At 40.2% G+C, this 23,402-nt stretch overlaps 1 protein-coding gene across 1 annotated transcript in view; it reads left to right on the forward strand.

Annotated features, from left to right (window-relative positions):
* FBXL17 (F-box and leucine rich repeat protein 17) overlaps positions 1-23,402 on the forward strand; it is a 623,577-nt gene that overhangs the window by 153,764 nt on the left and 446,411 nt on the right. Inside the window, exon 5 of the mRNA XM_033929147.1 lies at positions 18,681-18,788. Coding sequence (XP_033785038.1) covers positions 18,681-18,788 — 108 coding nt within the window. The remainder of the gene's footprint in view (positions 1-18,680; positions 18,789-23,402) is intronic.

A 23,402-nucleotide genomic window follows, 5' to 3' on the forward strand; every position in this document is an offset into this window, starting at 1 on the left:
TGACTGTACAGTATATGTTGCAATTTCAATGTGGCTATTTGGATGCTGCATCCATGACATTATGCAATTCAAATAAAGGCATTTCATTTAATTTCTTTTTAAATGTGGCAAGAAAATGGCCATTTGGATGTGTGTTGGTGATGGTTAGTATTAAGTAGGAAAAATAAGAACACATAGTAACATAGTAGATGACGGCAGATAAAGACTCGAATGGTCCATCCAGTCTGCCCAACCTGATTCAATTTAAATTTTTTAAATTTTTTTCTTCTTAGCTATTTCTGGGCAAGAATCCAAAGCTCTACCCGGTACTGTGCTTGGGTTCCAACTGCCAAAATCTCCGTTAAATCCTACTCCAACCCATCTACACCCTCCCAGCCATTGAAGCCCTCCCCAACCCATCCTCCACCAAACGGCCATATACAGACACAGACCGTGCAAGTCTGCCCAGTACTGGCCTTAGTTCAATTTTTAATATTATTTTCTGATTCTAGATCCTCTGTGTTCATGAAGAACAAAAGTTCATTATTAAAGGAATCATCTTTGGCATCCTGTTACTTTTCTGGTCATCTCTACTGTATGTGGTGTAGGTCCAACTGTACTCTGCAAATGATCTTTCACCATTCTGGCATTGATTAGACAACTTTAGAATATGGTGTTTGTTGAATACTTGATTACAGGCTGCAGCGAGTTCCCCTGTCATCTCTCTTTGATACAGAATGCTGCTTGGATATTTCCATTGCTATTTTATACCATATGGCAGTATCTCTCAAATTGTTGCCACAGCACAGTGGTGTGCCACGAGAGGTTCCAGAATTTTACTTTATTTTAAAAAATTTCCTCCATAGGTATACACGAAAATAGATGACTTGTACATAAAATACGCAAAAGTCTGTCAATGTTATGAGTGTGTATGCGTAAGGATTCAGCTTTGACATGATTAATCCTTGAAAAATAATGGCACATAATTTTAGCTTTATTTTTTATGGAGTAGTTATCCTAACTTGAGCAACAAAGCAATCAAGGTTTTGTTACCATTTGGATCTTCTTATCTTTGCGAACTTGGATTTTCAGTTCTGATAGAAATTAAATTAAAAGAGAATGACTGCAAATGGTGGATGATGAAATGCGTGTTTGCTTGTTGACTATTGAGCTACATTTTGAGTTAATTTGCACTCAAAAACAAGCTCTTCCATCACATTGATAAGCAATTCTATTCTAGCTACTTTAGTTTCACCATTGTTATACTTACCCATATATAGTTTAAAGAACTTTAAATAAATAACTCTCAAATGTATGTTTTTGTTGATTTTGCAATTTTATAATTTCAGTTATAATGTGCCACAAAAAAACATTTGCTCTGTTAATGTGCTGGAGCTAAAAAAGTTTGAGAGATACTACCATGTGGTCTCGATTGGATTTAAGTCTGATGTCTGGGTTGACCAACAACTGCTTTTGCTCAATAGCGTAAGGCATAGTCCTGGAATTTGTACTGCATTATGTGATAGAATTATCTCAATGTATTCCTTGGCATTTACTTTGCTGTAAGCCATGATCTTCAACAGATGTCTGACAGATAATAATCAAAAATTCTTCACCTGGAAATTACCTTTCATATGTGTGAGCCTGGTCTCCAAAAAGGGAGAAAATGCTTTTATCACTGAAAAGTATTTTTTTTTCATATCTTGCAAGTTCATTTTAAGTACAACTTTGTTCATTGACCTCTGTACTTCCTCTGTGCTTCTGTTAACAATGGCTTTTTCTTTCTTTACATCCCTTCAATTCACATCTCGGGCATCTTCTGATTACTGTAGATGCCACTCCACAATTGTCACACTATTGTCTACGTAGCTGAGATGAGATAAACTTGCAGTCAGAATTCTGTAACTGTGATTGGCTGAAGTTGGATCCACTTTCCCTGCAGGATCTGAATCTGTTTAACTTTAATATTTGCTAAACAGTGAACAATATGAACACATATCTGATGCATGTAAAATAAACCTTTATTTGCTATATCAACAAATAATCTAAACTGTTTACATTAAAATTTATAAATGAAAGTAAAGGAAAAACAAAACAATGTGAGGCATAGGTTACATTAATGTATTATGTTTCACCATGGGCATCTACAGTTACTTAAAATTTGCATATAAAACCTTCAAAATAGCATCAAAAGCTGCACACCACTGTATATATGCATGCATATAGGTATCTTCAATGTTGTACACAAAGGAGTCTTGTTTTGGGGCCCCCTCAGCTGATTTCTGCATCACTTTCTCCAGTCGTGTAACCTGGTCACATCATAAGAACATAGGAATAGAAATATTGGGTCAGACTAATGGTCCATCTAGCCCAGTACAGTAAAACCTTGGATTGCAAGTAACTTGGTATATGAGTGTTTTGCAAGAGGAGCTAAATGTTTTGTTAAATTTTACTTAATAAATGAGCGATGTCTTTCAATACGAGTACGTATATACGCAGTACGTCATCAGAACTGAGCTGAAGACGCTGCGAAGTCTTGAAATGCAAGTAAGAACTATATACGCGTGTCACAACTGAGCCGATTGTTCTTCTCCCTGACGCTGCAAGGTCTTGCAATATAAGTACAACTGTATACGCATGTCACAACTGAGCCAATGGTTCTTCTCTTTCTGATGCTGCGGGAGTGTAGTGACTGTTCTAAACATAGTAACATAGTAACATAGTAGATGACGGCAGAAAAAGACCCGAATGGTCCATCCAGTCTGCCCAACCTGATTCAATTAAAAATTTTTTTATTTTTTTTTTTTCTTCTTAGCTATTTCTGGGCAAGAATCCAAAGCTTTACCCGGTACTATGCTTGGGTTCCACCTGCCGAAATCTCTGTTAAGACTTGCTCCAGCCCATCTACACCCTCTCAGCCATTGAAGCCCTCCCCTGCCCATCCTCCACCAAACGGCCATACACAGACACAGACCGTACAAGTCTGCCCAGTAACTGGCCTAGTTCAATATTTAATATTATTTTCTGATTCTAAATCTTCTGTGTTCATCCCACGCTTCTTTAAACTCAGTCACAGTTTTACTCTCCACCACCTCTCTCGGGAGCGCATTCCAGGCATCCACCACCCTCTCCGTAAAGTAGAATTTCCTAACATTGCCCCTGAATCTACCACCCCTCAACCTCAAATTATGTCCTCTGGTTTTACCATTTTCCTTTCTCTGGAAAAGATTTTGTTCTACGTTAATACCCTTTAAGTATTTGAACGTCTGAATCATATCTCCCCTGTCTCTCCTTTCCTCTAGGGTATACATATTCAGGGCTTCCAGTCTCTCCTCATATGTCTTCTGGTGCAAGCCTCCTATCATTTTCGTCGCCCTCCTCTGGACCGCCTCAAGTCTTCTTACGTCTTTCGCCAGATACGGTCTCCAAAACTGAACACAATACTCCAAGTGGGGCCTCACCAATGACCTGTACAGGGGCATCAACACCTTCTTCCTTCTACTGACTACGCCTCTCTTTATACAGCCCAGAATCCTTCTGGCAGCAGCCACTGCCTTGTCACACTGTTTTTTCGCCTTTAGATCTTCGGACACTATCACCCCAAGGTCCCTCTCCCCGTCCGTGCATATCAGCTTCTCTCCTCCCAGCATATACGGTTCCTTCCTATTATTAATCCCCAAATGCATTACTCTGCATTTCTTTGCATTGAATTTTAGTTGCCAGGCATTAGACCATTCCTCTAACTTTTGCAGATCCTTTTTCATATTCTCCACTCCCTCTTCGGTGTCTACTCTGTTACAAATCTTGGTATCATCTGCAAAAAGGCACACTTTTCCTTCTAACCTTTCAGCAATGTCACTTACATACATATTGAACAGGATTGGCCCCAGCACCGAACCCTGAGGGACTCCACTAGTCACCTTTCCTTCCTTCGAGCTACTTCCATTAACCACCACCCTCTGGCGTCTGTCCGACAGCCAGTTTCTGACCCAGTTCACCACTTTGGGTCCTAACTTCAGCCCTTCAAGTTTGTTCAACAGCCTCCTATGAGGAACTGTATCAAAGGCTTTGCTGAAATCCAAGTAAATTACATCTAGCATATGTCCTCGATCCAGCTCTCTGGTTACCCAATCAAAAAATTCAATCAGGTTCGTTTGGCACGATTTACCTTTTGTAAAGCCATGTTGCCTCGGATCCTGTAACCCATTAGATTCAAGGAAATACACTATCCTTTCTTTCAGCAACACTTCCATTATTTTTCCAACAACTGAAGTGAGGCTCACCGGCCTGTAGTTTCCTGCTTCATCCCTGTGACCACTTTTATGAATAGGGACCACATCCGCTCTCCTCCAATCCCCAGGAATCACTCCCGTCTCCAGAGATTTGTTGAACAAGTCTTTAATAGGACTCGCCAGAACCTCTCTGAGCTCCCTTAGTATCCTGGGATGGATCCCGTCTGGTCCCATCGCTTTGTCCACCTTCAGTTTTTCAAGTTGCTCATAAACACCCTCCTCCGTGAACGGCACAGAATCTACTCCATTTTCTCGTGTAACTTTGCCAGACAATCTCGGTCCTTCTCCAGGATTTTCTTCTGTGAACACAGAACAGAAGTATTTGTTTAGCACATTTGCTTTCTCCTCATCACTCTCCACAAACGAGCGAGGTCTTGCAATACAAGTACGTTTCCATTATTTCGTATGGGGAAATTTGTTTTGATATTCGAGTGCGTTGGATTACAAGCATGTTTCTGGAATGAATTATGCCCGCAAACCAAGCTTTTACTGTATTGTGCTTCCACAGTGGCTAATTCAGCTCACAAATACCTGGCAAAAATCCAAATAGTAGCAGCATTCATGGTACTGATCCCAGGATAAGTAGTGGCTTCCCCCATGTCTATCTCAATAGCAACTATGGACTTTAACTCCAGGAACTTGTCCAAGCCTTTTTTAAACTCAGCTACACTAACTACTGTTACCACATCCTCTGGCAATGAGTTGCAGAGCTTAACTGTTTTAAAGGTATTTCCTTGTAACTTCATTGAGTGTCCCGTAGTCTTTGAAATTTTTGAAAGAGTAAAAAAAATCAATTCACTTTTACCCGTTCTACACCACTCAGGCTTTTGTCATCCTCAATCATATCTTCCCTCAACCATCTCTTTTCTAAGCTGAAGAGCCTTAACATCTTTAACCTTTCCTTTTATAAGAGGAGCTCCATCTCCGTTATCATTTTGGTTGCTCTCCTTTGAACCTTTTCTAATTCCGCTAGTGGGAGTGTGTGGTGCAGTGGTTAGAGCTACAACTTCAGCACCCTGAGGTTGTAGGTTCAAATCCCAGACTGCTCCTTGTGACCCTGGACAAGTCACTTAATCCCCCATTGCCCCAGGAACATTAGGTAGAGTGTGAGCCCATTGAGACAGATAGAGAAAAAATGCTTGCGTACCTGAATGTAAAGCACTTAGGCTATAAGTGGTATATAAATATTAAATAAATATTTAAATAAATAATTAAAAATATATCTTTTTTTGAGATGTGGTGGCCAGAACTGAACACAAAACTCAAGATGAGGTCGCACCATGGAGTGTAGAGGCATTATAATATCCTTGGTCGTTTTTACTATCGCTTTCCTAATAATTCCTAGCATCCGGTTTGCTTTTTTGGGCCACTGTCACCTCACATTAGGCAGAAGGTATTGTCAGGGGTCTCAAAGTCCCTCCTTGAGAGCCACAATCCAGTCGGGTTTTCAGGATTTCCCCAATGAATATGCATGAGATCTATGTGCATGCACTGCTTTCAATGCATATTCATTGGGGAAATCGTGAAAACACGACTGGATTGCGGCCCTCAAGGAGGGACTTTGAGATCTATGGTCTATGATGACATCTAGATCTCTTTCATGGTGCTGACCCCTAAGATGGACCCTAGCATCCGGTAACTGTAATCTGAATTATTCTTTCCAATCTATATCACTTTGCATTTGTCCATATTAAATTTCATTTGCCAATTGGATGCCCATTGTTCTGATTTCCTAAGATCTTCCTGCAATTTTTCACAGTCTACATGTGTTTTAACAACTTTGAATAGTTTGGTGTGATCTGCAAATTTAATCACTTCACTTGTAATTCTAATTTCCAGATCGTTTATAAATGTGTTTAATAGCACCAGTCCCGGTACAGATCCCCGCGGCACTCTACTAGTCACCTTCTCCATTCACTGACCCAACTCCTCATTTTTTAGGTGTTGTTTCTCCCTCTGCATTTTATTGTGTGTAGCCTGTTGCTCTTTCCCCATCCTCAGCACCATGCATAAACTCCTGCTCTGCATGGTTCTTTCAGTTCCTTGCTGTAAATAGGCCTCCCAATTCTGATTCTAGATTCCTCTGTATGCAGGAGAAATCAGAAATTACCACTTAAACAACAGGAGGACAATCAACCACTTAATGCTTCAGCAATCTTGGAACTTTCGGATAGAGAGCTTGCATCTCCGGCAACATTGCTTCTTATGGTGGATCTTGCACCAGATAAAAACTGGTTGCTTAGATTGTACTTTAGAAATAAAATGAAAGAATTTCTTGGACATAAAATATTAATGTTTCCAGATTTGGCACGGGAAACCCAGAGAAGGCGAGAATTTCTTTTGATGAAGCCAGGTGTTATATCTCTTGGAGGGACTTTTTTCCTACGACACCCTTGTAAATGTGTAATACAGTACCATATGAAGAAATATGTATTCTTTAAGCCATTCCAGTTGACAGCCTTTCTGGCAGGAACTCGACTGGATGAAGGGAAATCAAGCGAGGTGCAATTGAATAAATGATATCCTTCCTCAGCTAAGGGATTTTGTTTTCCTAATATTTGAATTGATATTTGTTAGCATTTGTTAATATGTCCGCCTCATCCTTCTTGGATCTAATTTAGAGGACTTGAGCTGAATTTAAGCTAAACATTTATTTTTATTTGATTTGATTATTATGTATTTTACCTATGAGTATTATTTTCCTGCTTTTCTTCAACTTTCTGTACAAGTGGATACTTGATTTATAAAATGTAAAATTTGATAAATAAATAAAAAAAAAAAGAAATTATGCAGTGTGGTATGCTGACAAAATGGCTGTTGCTTTTGGCTGCCAACGTCCCCTCCTGTTGCTGCTTCCAAATCTCAAAATGAGTTAAATTCAGTTTTCAGTGAATACTTTCCCCATTAGGCAATGACAGCTTTTCTGTTTGAGGGGTGAACAGGTTGGAAAACCCCAACTTAAATCTCCATAGATTAGTATCAGGCTACGGAGAAAGTGGGAAGCATATGAGAGAACTGTTGTTTTTATATTGTTTTCCCAATAAACACATTTTTTATATGCTTCTGGGGTGTTACATCTATTAAAATCTAAAATCAAAAGCCCTAGAAATAACTCAAGAAAATTAAGGTATAATATATACGGTACTTTAGGAGAGTGGTTAACAACTGCAAATGACTTTTTGATTAAAGCACTATTTATACCACAATTATTTCTAACTCATACTAACAGTAGTTTATACTATCTAAAAAAAAACTGAATGAAAGCAGTCTGAGGCATATTTCTTAGTCTTTTTACCATCCTGTATTGACAAATCGGACAATTACCAGCAGGACAATCATTTTCACTGCAGTGCTGAACAAAAGTCAGACAAATCAATGAAGGAAAAGCACTACTACGCCAGAAGGAAGTAATGAACCACTGTCATCCTATTGAACGGTCAATGAATTTCCTGCTAGGTCTCAAAATCGTCCTCTGTGCTTATAATACCATAATCACTAGGGGAACCAAGAATATGTACTACCATGGTTCTTGTTTCCCTCTTACATGCAGCCAAAACATTCTAGCATCTTATCTCTTGCACACTCACCAGATTTTATTTTTAAGCTGGTAAATTTATGATCAGCCTTAAAATTTATTTCATTTCAGAGCCTTCATGATTCCATTATGTTGCTACAGGTGTTGAGAATTTATCACATATAATCATGTACTTTGCATTGCAACAAGACAAGCTGGGGATAGAATGTATGTGCACAATTTGATAACTAAAGGAAAGGATGCACAAAGGGCTCCTTTTACTAAGCTGCGCTACCAGTTTTAGCGTGCGCTTAGCACATGCTATAATGTCGCACACGCTAGACGCTAACGCCTCCATTGAGCTAGCGTTAGTTTTTCCGCATAGGCCTTCTCGGAGAGAGGCGGAAATCAGAAGGCCTTGAGCATGCACAGATGCTCAAAGGCCAGTCCGGCAAGCAGCACGATCTTCGGGCACCGGCACCTCCTGTGGGTTGGTGCTTCAGTTTGGGTGGGTGGGTGGTCGTTCGCGAGGAGGGCCCATGCTGGTTCGCCGGGGAAGGGTGATGCCGGTTCACGGGGGGGATGTGGAAGCGCACCAGTGGCCTTGGGGGTGGGGGGTCTTTTGGGGATGTGGTGGGGTGGAGTAGCGTGAGGGGGGGAAAAGGTGGAACCAATCAAGCGAGTTTCCCTTACTTCCTATGGGAAAACTCGCTTTTATATATGAGTACGGTAATTTGGTTTACGAGCATGCTTCTGGAACAAATTATGCTTGTAAACCAGGGTTCCACTGTATACTTTAAGTAGCAATGAAAACAAATTATATTTTTACAGTCATTTCCTGCATTTGTTACACTGTTTTGATTATCTCTTGAATTAGCTTTCTCACAAACTTTTTTGTAGTCATGGCACACTAAACTCGGGGCCACGGTTGCAGGGCATCCGGAAATGCGCAGACGTCAATGTGATGATGTCATGCACGTGTGTGATGTCATCACATCGATATCTGCGAATATGCGGAGGACTTCCAGACGGGTCCTTGAGCCTGCTATCACTATGTTGGAGCAGAGGTGCTAAAGGAGGAGAGGAGTGGCGACGAGGAGGGGTGCAGGCGCAGACTGACTGACTCCAGGAAGTGCCTCTCGTCACGAGAACAGTATATCTTACAGTCAGTTGTAAAATACTGAAATTAACTCATCTCTTCAAACACAAGTTGCCATGTATTATGTCAACAAACAGGGAGGGACAGGGTCTGCCTCCCTTTGTCGAGAAGCTCTGGAGGTTTGGGACTGGGCAATCCGCCACAACACCTGTATCATATTTACAAACCAGTATCATATTTACATTCATTCTTCTTTCATTTTTTAAATTATTTTTTCTATTATTTTTCATTTTTTTCTAAGGTCTTCAGAAGTGCCAGTTGTTAGCCAAGTGTTGTCAATGGCTAAAAACATTTGTGTGGCATTGGCATCCTCATTAGACCCGTAAATTTTAATTAATCAATTATTCAAAAGTGCTCTATTTTATATTAATTTCATTAAATAGCTATAATAAAAAGCTAAAACTTATCTTTTATTTGTTGTTTGTTCATATTGGGAAGGGACCTGCCATTTTGACATGTTTCGCTCTAAGGCTGTTTCAAGAAAAGTCCCCCCTTCTGTTTTTTTATCTGCACCTTCCCGATCTGATCACTGCTTGTAAACCAAGAGAGGCACATCCTGTAAGCAGTCAGCTGATGCCTGTGCCTCTCCTCCTTGCCGGTGTCTCGCGGCACATCCAGAATCTCGCCGCGATACATCCATCCTGGAAGCCATTTCAGATTGGGTACAAAATCAGTATGCAAATATGCCAGTAATAATGTGATCCCTATGATGATGTATTATAGCTAGTAGGATATTATTTCATCTTACATAGAAATACTGTATTTACTCCTGTGTCTAGTATGATATCTTCCATGGTATCACAGTTTTTCCTCTCTACCATATTTTTTTTTCTTAGTTATTATTGCATTGCAGCAAATATTTTTTTCCAAAATGTTGTATGTCTCATCTTTTTATACCTATTACAGAATTATGCTGGCAAACATTAGCCTCCACCTTTCCTTCCACTTGTTTACACATCTCCTTGCCTTTTTTAAGGTATTTTGCTGCCATAAGTGCTTCATAGGTGCTGCATCATGGGATCTTGGACATCTCCAAAAGCTGAAATAATTACTGTTCTCTCTCCATGTTTTTGGCTCTGTAAAATCAATTAATCTATCTATCTATCATTGCTCAAATTTAAATGTGTTTATCACATGATAAAATTCTTTACAACAAAAGACAATGTTTTATATAAAGTTTTAATATCTGGTGTATTGTATAGCAACATTACAAACTATACTCCGCTGTATGACTGAATGTTTCTCTTATTTTGCTACTCGTATATAAACCCAACAAAGAAGGACAAATTTGTCATGTCAATGTTCTTCCAAATTTTGCAACAGTATGCTTCACAAAACGCCCCCCCCAAAAAAACAAAAAAAAACCCCAAACCAAAGCTAAACAGTCCGTGAGTCGAAGAAAGAGAAAGCAATGATAGACTAACTCAAAGCTATGTTCAACCCACTTGAATGGAGGGAGTGCAGAAAAATTAAGACAAATCTAATGAGGTAAAAGAGAGCACGCAATACTCTAGAAACCTACCCATTAACTGTGTAAAGTACGGAAACAGCCTATAACCTACTCTTCTGTCCTGTGCATAGCTGCTAAAGAAAATGGCTGCCACGCGTTTCCATGGTCTCGTGAAGTTGCAGCAGGAACTTGCAGCAGCCATTTTCTTTAGAGACTCTACATGGGCCAGGAATATAAGAGGATCGCTCCTGGTCTGGTTCACTGCTGGACCACAAGGGCGTGGGAAGGGTCTGGGAGGCAGGAGGGAGCAGGGGTGTTGTGGCGCCAACTGGAAGGGGGGGGGTCGCTTCTGTTTTGGCTCACAGCTGGACCACCAGGGCTCAAGGCAGGCCTGGGGAAACCTGCAATGAGTCGAGGAGAAGTCAGAGGCACAGAGCTGTCTGGGACAGGTCACGGGAGGAGTTGCTGCTGTCCCAGTTAATCGCTGGATCACCAGGGCTAAAGGCAGGCCTGGGGAGGGCTGCAACGGGTTAGGGAGGGGACAGGGTGGTGCAGAGCCAGCCGGGACATGAATTGCTTCTGTCCCTGCTTACCACTGGACCACCAATACCTATACTCTAATATAAGCCTTTGATTTATACTCAAGTCAACTTTTTTTCCCCTTTTTTGAGAGAAAAAAGGTTACTTCAGTTTATATTTAGATCGGTTTATATTCAAGTAACATAGTAGATGATGGCAGATAAAGATCCAAATGGTTCATCCAGTCTGCCCAACCTTCCCCTCTCTTTAAATTACTGATTTAATTTAAATTGTCCTTTTCCTTAGAAACCCAAAGCTCTGCCCAGTGCTGTTCTTAGGTTCCATCTACTGAAGTTTCCGTCAAAACTCATTCCATCCCATCCCATCCCATCCCATGCAAATCATTCTATCCAGTCTTCCCCAACCCATCCTCAACCAAATGGCCATATATGGACATAGAGGCCCCGATTTTATAAAGGGTGCCTAAATACCGCCTATCGCTGAGCGGGACTTAGGCATCTAAACTAAGTGGTTAATGAGCCATTTAAGAGTCTTAACGAGCGATAATTGGCACATGGACATCCAAAGGATGTGGATGTCACTTTGTAGGCACATCCACAATTTCATGGATGCCCATTGGGGAAACTCACGCCTAATTGAATAGGCTTGGGCGGGGAATGGGTGTGGTTTGGGCAAGGCTTCAATATGGGCATCCTTTGATTCATTTGCATAACGCTGAGTGACCTAGGGCATCTATCTCATTCCTACATTGTAGACAAATGAAAATCAGGTTTACTTTTGAGCATAGTTTGGGCTTCAGATAGACCTGAGTTCTATGGACGGAACTTAGGCACAGTTTGGACTTCCTTAATGCGATCTGCTAAATAACTCTCTGGGTTTTTATTTTTGCTTTATTAAGCTAAAAATACATTTAATAAGGCACCATATCAATAGGATACATCAAAACAGATATATTGCTTGCAAAACCTATTTTTGTGGACAAACAGCAGTTATTTACTAATTAGAGGAAAAGATCCATTAACTGAAGCAGAGCATATGAAAAAAACACAGTTTTTGGTTTCTTGTTAAAAAGCTACCCTTTTTTCTGACTAAACAGTGCTCCAATCAGCTCATTACTGAAAGCAAGGAAAACACATGAAAAAAAAATATAAAGATTGCATACATAACTTCATTTGCAAAAGCTTAAAAACTGAAAAAACAGATACAGACCTTAGCATGGCTTCTACTTCATTGCAAATAGAGGTGTGCAGCTGCACAATGCTGGCCTCATTGTTAGATCATCAAGGTGCACTTACAAGGTAGAATGCCACAATTAAAATATGTGATGGGATTTGAACCTATGACCTCTGGATGGTGGGAACAGGGTTTTTACCCATTGAGCCATAGCAGCTTCCACTAATGTCTTTCTTCCTCACATCTGATATGATAGTTTAGGGATCTGCTAAGCTATGATCTTCTCAGGTATTTTCACCTTCACATGGCTAGGATCACTAAACTCTCATGGGAGGAACCCCAACAACTGAAAGGAAGTGGCTATGGATCAATGGGTAGAATCCTTGTGCTCATCTTCCAGAGGTCATAGGTTCAAATCCCAGCATATATTTTAATTCTGGTATTCTACCTTGTAAGTGCACCTTAAATGTCTCACAATGAGGTCAGCATTGTGCAACTGCACACCTCCATTTGCAATGAAGTAGAAGCCATGCTAAGGTCTGTATCTGTTTTTTCAGTATTGGGGACCATTAACAGATTATTGTAACGAGTAAATAACATTTTTCCCTTAATTATACAATTGCAAATGAGAGGGTGGGGGTGGGGAGGTTTCTGATCTTATATTAATTGTTTGGATTAGTAGAAAAGAATATATTATATGATATACGTGATTACATATGATATGGTAAGGGTGGGGGGGATAAATTTCATTAATTTAAAATGATTGTAACAGAAATTCAAGTGATGTTTGTAAGTTTAAATGTTATTTCCGATTACACTTGTTGTAAGTTGTAAAAATGAATAAAGAATAAAAAAAAAAAAAATTCATTGAACACTGAATACAATTACAAAACATGGCAATATTTAAATACCAGTCTCGCCACATCTGATGAGAATGTTGAGAAAGGTAAAACACATATCATAGTTCTTCTTTTTTAGAAGCTTTATATTGCAATAATAAATCTTTCTGAGCAAATCTTGCTCACAAGTAAACTTTACGAACTACACCAGAAGGGTATCCCTGTTCTGAAACACATTGCCAAATATCTTTAGCTTAAGTGCTGTACTGTAGAACAATTCCTGTACTTTAGAACAACTGCACCTTGATCTTGGAAAATGAAGATAAACATTCCAATCAAATGATTTACAAAATAAAATTGTAAGATTTTTTTAATGAACAGATTGGTGGAGTCGCTGTGGGAGTGATATTAGCCTTGTCAGTGGCCTCTTTATCAAGCTGTGTCAGTGGCCCTTTTTATCAAACTGTGTTAGGGTTTTTTTTTAATCGCAGGCCACTGTGGTAAAAGTTCCTCCGCTCATAGAATAACTATGAGCATTGGAGCTTTTACCACAGCAACTCGCAATATTTATTTATTTATTCAATTTTCTATACCGTTCTCCCAAGGGATCTCAGAACGGTTTTACATGAATTTATTCAGGTACTCAAGCATTTTTCCCTGTCTGTCCCGGCGGGCTCACAATCTATCTAATGTACCTGGGGCAATGGGGGGATTAAGTGACTTGCCCAGGGTCACAAGGAGCAGCTTGGGTTTGAACCCACAACCTCTGGGTGCTGAGGCTGTAGCTTTAACCACTGCGCCACACCTTCTGCCCAGCTTGATAAAAGGGAGCCCATATGTGGTAGAATTCTAAATTGAGGTTTCCTATGCCTATTAGCTGTGCTTTAAACTGTTACTATAATAACTTTAAAATAGCCCCCTTAAATGCTAGCCCTATGGAAGGAACTGTAATACAGACTTTAAGGAATAGCTTTTCTTTGCATACAACAAACTCCTTTGCTAAGTGAGCAAAATATTTAGACTAAAATAAAGTCCCTGATCTTATCTATTTAACTCTAAGCCTACCTTTCCCCCAAGTTTAAAAGCAATTCCCATCAAATTCATACCAGTGAAGATCTCTCCTATTCTGGAAATCCTCTCTCTGCACCTCTTCTGGACTGAAGATTGTATTATTACAACCTATCTAAAGAAAGAAAAGAAAAAAAAAAAAAAGACATATTTTCCATCTAAATATTCCCCTCAAGAGATGACAGGTGGACCACTGGTGTTAACTGCAGTGGAAGGAATCAGAAGAAATTCCTGGCCTGAAAATATACAGTGCCTTAACTTTTTTTTGTTGTTCAGTAGGTGTCAGTGTTGAGGAATGGTTAGATCCCTATGTCCTTCCAGAGGATTGTGGAAATGTTTCCATAGATCTTCAACCCAGAAATTAGAGAAAACTCCCACCTGATAGCATTGAACCATAAGGCTGGCCCATAATTCATTCTTTCCTTTGCATCTAAAAGAATAAAAAACGAACTAATATTTATTATATTTAATTCATAATATCAAAAGTGCTGAATTTCAATAAAGTAATGTTGAACTACATTCATAGAAACTAGCCTAATAAATTAAAAGGAACTGGATAAGCTAAACCTAAGTTTCCATAAATCTTTTTAATATGTGCAAAATATCCATGCCATTAGTTCCAGGCCAGTGTCTTTCCCATTTACATTGTCTTAATGCATAACTTATAAATCTCTTCTCAATGGTCTGTATGACTTTTTCAGAGCAAGGGTAATATCAAGCAAGGCAGAATGAACCAAAATTAGGTGAAGGTCAAACAGACAATCAAATTATTACAGATTTTTAAAAACTGGACACTAAATAGACTTTTATGAATTTCTGTGTCCTTATTGCTAAGGGTCATGCTTATAAAACTGGATGATGTTCTGCTTGTACTTAAAATAATTTTATATTTATTACAAAAATAAATTATTTGTTTATATAATTCAACTATTTTAATAATATGCCTGATTATTGACATCTGAGCTGAACAGAAATCTGCCACTTCAAGATATATATCATGTAATTTGTTTAAGCATGATTTCACAAACATGAGTTGTGAATGATTACAAATAGAAAGAGTGGTAGAGAGTGGTAAACAGTGGTAGAGTAAACAGTTATGCATAAACACCATCTTCTGGGTAGTTCAGTTCATATTGTCCATACAGTCTCAATAATTTATTTCACAAGAATGTGTAGGATTTCACCCAAGACTTAAGACAATATGGATGAATGCAGTTCACAGAATCCCATATAGATAATATTTGACTTGTATCACCAAGCCAGTCTTTCAAAATTAATTTCTTAGCCAGTAATAGACCTGAAAATACAATTTTTTTCTGTGCAGTAGAAATAATCTACTATCCATCTCTGCCTTCATTCGTTTCAAATCACCCAACATAAGTAGTGTGTATGTATATGATGACAGCCTACCCAGTACATCTGCTATCTATCACTCAATAAAACGAGCTCCAGAAGGGGCCTAACATAGTACTCTCTAAAAAAGAGTGTAGTAATATACCCTTACCCCATTTACATCTCTAATAAGTATCAGTATTCCACAACTGCATCAGTATTCCCAATGTGCATCAGTTCGCATTTGTCCACATTAAATTTCATCTGCCATTCGGACGCCCAGTCTTCCAATTTCCTAGGGTCCGCTTGCAATTTTTCACAATCCCCATGTGTATTAACAGGTTTGAACAGCTTAGTGTCATCTGCAAATTTAATCACCTCACTCTTCGTTCCAATTTCCACATCATTTATAAATAAGTTAAATAGCACCGATGCCAGTACAGACCCCTGTGGCACTCCACGGTTTACTCTCCTCCGTTGAGAAAAATAACCATTTAACCCTGCCCTCTGTTTTCTATCCGATAATCAATTCCTAACCCTCAACTGAACTTTGCCAACTATCCCGTGACACTTTAATTTTCTCAGGATCCTCTCGTGAGGAACTGTATCAAAAGCTTTTTGAAAATCTAGATACACTATATCAACCGGCTCACTATTATCCATGAGCAGATCTGAAAAGGTTATCCTGCCATTAAACTGGGCCATGCTACGCCCCCACCTAGAATACTGCGTCCAACACTGGTCGCCGTATATGAAAGAGGACATAGTACTATTCGAAAGGGTCCAGAAAAGAGCAACAAAAATGGTTAAGGGACTGGGGGAGTTGCCGTACAATGAGAGGCTAGAGAAACTGGGCCTCTTCTCCCTTTAAAAGAGGAGACTGAGAGGGGACATGATTGAAACATTCAAGATATTGAAGGGAATTGACTTAGTAGAGGAAGAGAGATTGTTCACCCTCTCCGAGGTGAAGAGAATGAAAGGGCACTTGCTAAAGTTAGAAGGGAATTCCGTACAAATGTAAGGAAGTTCTTCTTCACCCAGAGAGTGGTAGAAATCTTGAATGCTCTTCCGGAGGCTGTTATAGGGGAAAGCACCCTTCAGGGATTCAAGACAAAGTTGGATAAGTTCCTACTGCAACAGAACATAAGCAGGTAAGGTTAGACTCAAATAGGGCACTGATCTTTGACCTAAGGGCTGCCGCGTGAGCGGACTGCTGGGCACGATGGACCATTGGTCTGACCCAGCAGTGGCAAATCTTAAGTTTTTATGTTCTTATGTTTAATTCACACCTTCAAAGAAGTCAAGCAAATTGGTGAGGCAAGATCTCCCTCGGCTGAACCCATGCTGCTGACTCCATCTCATTAAACCATGTTTGTCTACGTTTTCTACAATTTTAGTTTTATAATTGTTTGTACCATTTTGCTTGGCATTGAAGTAAGGCTTACTGATCTGTAATTTCCCAGATCTCCCTGGAGCCCTTTTTAAAAATTGGCGTAACATTGCCCACCCTCCAATCTTCAGGTGCTACGATTTTAACAACAGGTTACAGATCACTAACAGCAGGTCAGCAATTTCATGTTTCAAATTTTATTAGTTTTAATATACCGACCTTCGACATGCATCTAGCCGATTTACAATGCTAAAAAATTTAAAGGTTAAAAAAAATATATATATAGTTCTTTTAGTACCCTAGGATGTATACCATCTGGTCCAGGCGATTTATCACTTTTTAACTTGTCAATTTGGTTTAGTACATCTTCCAGATTCACCAAGATTTCTTTCAGTTCCTTCGCATCATCACCCTTGAAAACCATTTCTAGTTCAGGTAGATCTCTTACATCGTCTTCTAGAGCTTAACTATTCTCTGAGTGAAAAAAAATTTCCTCCTATTGGTTTTAAAAGTATGTCCCCTAGTCTGTAATTTTTGACGGAGTGAAAAATCAATACACTTGTACCCGTTCTACTCCACTCAGGATTTTGTAGACTTCAATCATATCTCCCCTCAGCTGAAGTGCCCAACTCATATGAGAGAAGTTCCATCTCCTTTACCATTTTGGTCGCTCTTCTTTGAACTTTTTCTAGTGCCACTATATCTTTCTTGAGATAAGGAGACCAGAATTGAATGCAATACTCCAGATGAGGTTGCACCATGGAGCAGGACAATATAATGATAATATGCTAGGTATGGTATAGCATGAAATGACTGGCAGAATGTGGAATTGTCAGCAATGACAGTGAATGACAGTATGTGGCATGGCAAGATAATACATTAGGGCGCATGATAATATGTATTAGGTATGATACAGTATGGAATGAATGTTAGTATCAGTGATGGTTAATCTTGTTGCTTAGACAGTGGTATTTAGACTGGAGCTATTTCATAGAAGGTTAGAGGAAGAGTTGAATTTTTATTGCCTTCCTGAAGTTCAGTATTCCTTCTAATGATCTGATGTGAGGTGGTAATTGGTTCCAGAAGCGTTGGTAGATGCAAGTAGGATCTTATCCGGGTATTTTCATGGCAGAGGGAGCATCCTGAAGATGTGCATAGTTTGGAGTATAAGGTGGTAGTTTGGAGGCCATATAGGTTGATGCCATGTTGTGGAAGACTGTAGGCCATTACCAGGCCCTTGAACACATGTCATTTATTGATAGGTAACCAGTGAGCTTTGCGCAGTGCTGGGGTGATTGGGTCATGTATTTGATGGTTTTTTTAGGAGGCGATTGGTGACATTTTGTACTTGTAGTCAATGGAGATTTTTTGAATTGTTTACCATTTAGTGTGTTGCAGTAATCTATGCAGGAGAGAACAAAGGTGTAGAGTAGCTACGAAAAGTCTGGTTCTGAAAAATGAAGCAATATAACAAATTCACAATATACCATACACAGGTGAATTCAAATAACTTGTTTACTCTTTTAAAAAGCACAAAGACTAGAGGATAAGCTGTGATGTTGCCAAGTAGTAAATTTAAAGCAAAACTTAGAAAATATTTCTTTGAACTGATGCATCTGTACGTTCTGGAAATTATGAATATTACTGGATGATGTGGTAAAAGCATTTAGTGTAGCTGGGTATAAGAAGATTTTGGCTAGGTTTCTTCATTATTAAGGTACCCATGGGAAAATTCATTTGTTATCTACTTTTTGGGATCCAGTAAGGTTCTTAGAACCTGAATTGGCTACTGTTGGAAAGAGGATACTGGGCTTGCTGGAACCTTGATCAGATCAAGTATAACTATTCTTATGTTCTTAGTATTACAGTCATACTGTTTTTATTTTATTGCATAGTGCTTAAGAATTTCACCTTCAACTTATTTTCCCATATCTCTTCATATAGGTGACAGATAAATCAGTAAAAGCATTTGCTGAAAACTGTCCTGAGCTCCAATATGTTGGTTTTATGGGCTGTTCTGTTACATCTGAAGGAGTCATTCGCCTCACCAGTGTAAGTACAGTACCTGCTGTATTCTTTTTCTTTAATACTTGCCATTATTATCCAGAGATTTGAAAAAAACATTATATGGATTGACCCCACAATATATGAACAATTTAATTTGTAGGCCATTGATTGGACAATATTTTAATATTCGGAATACTTTAACATTACAATTCCCCAGTTTAAATGGAATTGTATCTAAAAGATTGTTTACTATCTCCTTTCCTTATCAGTCCGCCTCTGTATGGTCAAGTTTGCCAATTCAAATGATCTATAGTAATTCTTACCATTTTTGAAAAAGCACTTAAAACTTTTTTGTTTCAGAAATTCAATCGTGGTAGTTAATAATGGGATAGTATCTTGTTATTTATTTATATCCTAGTTTAATTAATCTAGTTCTTTGTAATCTGCTATGAACTAGAGAACACGATAAACTGTGGTTACCGCAGTAAATCCGCAGGAATGGAGACATTTGCAACTGGTTTACTGCAGGAATGGGGACAAGACCTTTCACTGCCCACGGGAATGGGGACAAGACCTTTTACCGCCCCGTGGGAGCGGTGAAAAGTCTTGCTCCTGTGGTTAAAAAAATTGTGTCCCGTGTCAAGACTCGGCATCTCCTCCCCAGCTCTTCTTGCACCTATTTTACCTTCAGGAGCCAGCCATGCCACGATGAAGACAGAAGGAACCCAAAACCAAAGCCCGAGACCAATGTGATTTGAAGAATAAAATTACCAGACAACAAAAGGTAGAAAAAAAATTAATTTATTTTATATTTTGTGATTAGAATATTTCAGATTTGAAATATGTATCCTGCTAGAGCTGGTATTAGACATAACTGGGGACCGCAAAGCCCAAGCTGTGCTTCTTTAGTTTCCAGCTGGCTTAGTGCTCTCTCTCTGACCAGAGGGCAGTTGCCCTAGTTGCACTCCCCTAACACTATTCTTGCCATGTGTGACTAAAGTATTCTGTTTGCTTGATTTTTCTATGTAGCATTCTTTGGTAATTTGGTTTGTTCAGTTTTCACAATAGTGGAGGGGATATTTGTGAAAGGGAGGGGAGACAAGGATTTTATTGATCCTTGCTCTGTTTTATTTGTGTTTATAAAATGACAATTATACAGAATATTGTCTCTTTTTATACTTTAATAAAATAAGTTCAGTATAAAATCATAACTATTCAAGATTTGTGTGCATGGGATCTGACAGTTTGTAGGGCAGGGACGGGGACTGAGCTCGTAGGGACGGGGCAGGGATGGGAACCAAGCTTGCGGGTTCGGGGCAGGGACAGGGACTAATCTCACAGGGATGGGACGAGGACGAGCTCATGGGGATGGGGCGGGAACAGTGATAATTTTTTTTCCCGTGTCATTCTCTACAATAAATTATTTGTTGGCAATAGTGGAATCATTATAACTGTATAATTTAAAGGTAAAAAGGGTGGTGGTAAATGGAATTTGCTCAGAATAAAGAAAGGTAAATAGTGAAGTGCCTCAGGTATCCACCAGTTTAGTTTATAAGGCTCGATGAGGCAAAGGATCTCCCAGTAAGCTGTTTCAGCTTCATTTTCTGCAGCTCTCAGCACTGCATGGCACAGTGAGTACAGGGCTAACTTCCTGTCACAGTGATTTGGGGGGGCAGGGGGGTTTCAAAAGTGAGTTTTGGATTGTTTGGGAGTAATCCCTAGTCCTTCCTCCCCTAAAATCCTAAAATCGCCATGTTTTGGGGGTTTCTGTGCTTTTCCCAAGGAGTTTGTCATTGAAATTGCACCTGTGGTGGACATCTTGGATTTTCCTGATTTGAGTTTAAAGTTATTTTTTGCCTCTGCGAGTTTCGTTTTTGCAAGAAAACCATTCAGATGGACTACTCAGGGCAGGATACTTTGGATTCATGCCTTGTTTGCGGTAGATGACTCTCTGGCGTGTGTTTTTCTTCAAAAATACCTTAGGAGGATACCTTAAATTAGCTTTAGAACATCTCAAAGACCTTGGCGGTGTTGCTGCATGAAAATCAAGTTTTAACACATGCAGGCTTTAAACACCAAACTCGTCATTGGCCTAAATATCTTGAAAGTGCTTTATAGTGCATCTTTAAATATATAAATATATCTTAGAAGTATAAATACTCATCTTAATTTAATTGCAAAAACATGGCTTGTGGGTACATATTCCGACATAGAACTATGTTTCGCCTCCAGGCTGTATCAAGGAAACCCCCTACAAGCAGACAGATATAATTAGAAAAGTAATCTAAGTACAGTCAAACCTCGGTTTGTGAGTAACGCAGTTTACGAGTGTTTCGCAAGATGAGCAAAACACGTGAGCAAATCGTGCCTCATAAACCGAGCATTGACTCGATTTGCGAACCCCCCCCCTTGAACTGGCATTACCCCTCCTCCGAGAACTGGCATCGCCCCCTGGCTGCGAGCCCCCCCCCCCAAGAACTGGCATTGCCCGCCCGTTCAAACCCTTACCTTGATCTGGCACCGGCACGCAGCACCAACCTGCAGGATGTGCCGGTGCCTGAAGATCCTGCCTCTTGCCACTGGGCTGGGCCTTGAGCATCTGCCATAGAACACATCCACAACCTCCGATGCCCCCTCCCTCCAAATTGATGCAAGGAGGGACGCAGACTCCCTCCTTCCAGAAGTCCTGCATCATCGAAAATGGACCTTCCCCTCCCCGGTGCATCTTGTGAGGGCCTGAGCTCTGATTGGCCTGGATGTCCCATAGATGGGGCCATGGGCATCTGGGCCAATCAGAGCCTTAAGACATTTCCCGGTGCATCTGGGGAGGGGTCAGAGGCTCTGATTGGCCCAAGTTGTTTAAGGTCCCTCCCATGGAATTTCTTGACTGCGGGAGAATGTAGGCATCTTGTCCGCTGCAGGGGAGCGGAGGCGCGGCTGGGATTTCTTGGCAGCGGGAGAGTGTGGGCATCTCTCCTGCTGCAGGGAGGGGTGTCACTGCCACTCCCGGGGTGTGTGTTCGCTGCCGCTGCAGGGGGGGTTGTGATGCAGCGGGAGAGAATGGGCATCTCTCCTGCTGCATCACAATACAGGCTTTCTAGCAGTCTCTGACACTGACCGGCACCAGTCTCTTATTTTTGTTGCCAAAAGCTGATGCCACTTTTAGAAAATGGCTCGGCATTTTTTAAGAATCCACTGAAGGGCTCATTTCATCGAAAATGGACCTTCCCCTCCCAGGTGCATCTTGATTGCACCGGGGAGGGGGCCTGAGGCTCTGATTGGCCTAGATGCCCCATAGATGAAGCTTTAGGCTTCCAGGCCAATCAGAGCCTTAGGCCACTTCCTGGTGCATCTGAGGAGGGGCTTGTGGCTCTGATTGGCCCAGGTTGTTTAAGGCCCCTCCCATGGAATTTCTTGGCAGCAGGAGAATGTAGGCATCTCACCAGCTGCAGGGGGGGCAGGTGCGCGGCTGGGATTTCTTGGCAGCGGGAGAGTGTGGCATCTATCCCGCTGCAGGGAGGGGTGTCGCTGCCATTCGAGGGGGGGGTGTTTGCCGCCGCTGCAGGGGGGGGGGGGTTGTGATGCAGCAGGAGAGAATGGGCATTTCACATTAGAAAGATTGTGAGCCCACCGGGACAAAGAGGGAAAAATGCTTGAGTACCTGAATAAATTCATGTAAACCGTTCCGAGCTCCCCTGGGAGAACAGTATAGAAAATTGAATAAGTAAAATAAAATAAATAAACTCAGGCTTTCTAGCAGTCTCTGACACTGACCGGCACCGATTGTTTATTTTTGTCACCAAAAGCCAACACCGCTTTTAGAAAATGTCTCGGCATTTTTTAAGAATCCACCGGTGTGCTCATTTCATTGTTGAAGAGCCCATTTGCATGTCATTGTTGGAGACTGCTAGAAAGCTTGCTATTGACAGATAATCTGTTTTGATAATCCACAGCTAAAATGCGTACAGGTGAAACCATCAGTAAACAGTTTAGTAGCAGGGTTAAAGTTTTGAGAATCTGACCCTCAGTTCTGACCCAGAATATAAAATTGCAAGCATATTTTGTAGAAAGGGTAAACTCTAGTCCCATGAAACTGGTATCAAAAACTTTATAATTATTATCATTTGTATATCTCAACTAGGCGTTAATAGCACTTCATAGATAAGAGACAACAACTGCTCTTTGGAGCTTATGAATTAATCAAGGCAGACATGGTAAGCAGTCAATAAACAAAAGATTTTAACTTAAAGTAGTGAGGTCATGAGTTAGGAATAACTAAGAGAATTGCAGACATTTTTCAGAAGTGAGGGTGAAAATTTCTTTCTGTAGCCTTCATAGAGTAGATTAATAAGCAAGCTGCCACCTGGACTACCTTAATTGTGGAGTCAGACTGAGATGGGATTTCGAGAATGTGTTTAAGCATGGGCAAACTGTTAATTGTTATTAGAATTTGGATATTTCCAGATGTGGCAGGTGGGCCACACAGAAAAGAAGACCATTCCTCATCCTTCAAGTTTTATTTAAAATTTTATATACCGCTTAAAAAATTGTCTAAGTGGTGTACAAGGTCCAACAGATTGGGCACATATTCTTTTGAAATTTCCATGTAGATGAAACCTTTCATGAGGGTGAGTTTTTGAAAGCTTAAAAAGAAGTGTT

Source organism: Geotrypetes seraphini, chromosome 1, assembly GCF_902459505.1.
Source record: "Geotrypetes seraphini chromosome 1, aGeoSer1.1, whole genome shotgun sequence".
Lineage (NCBI taxonomy): Eukaryota > Metazoa > Chordata > Amphibia > Gymnophiona > Dermophiidae > Geotrypetes > Geotrypetes seraphini.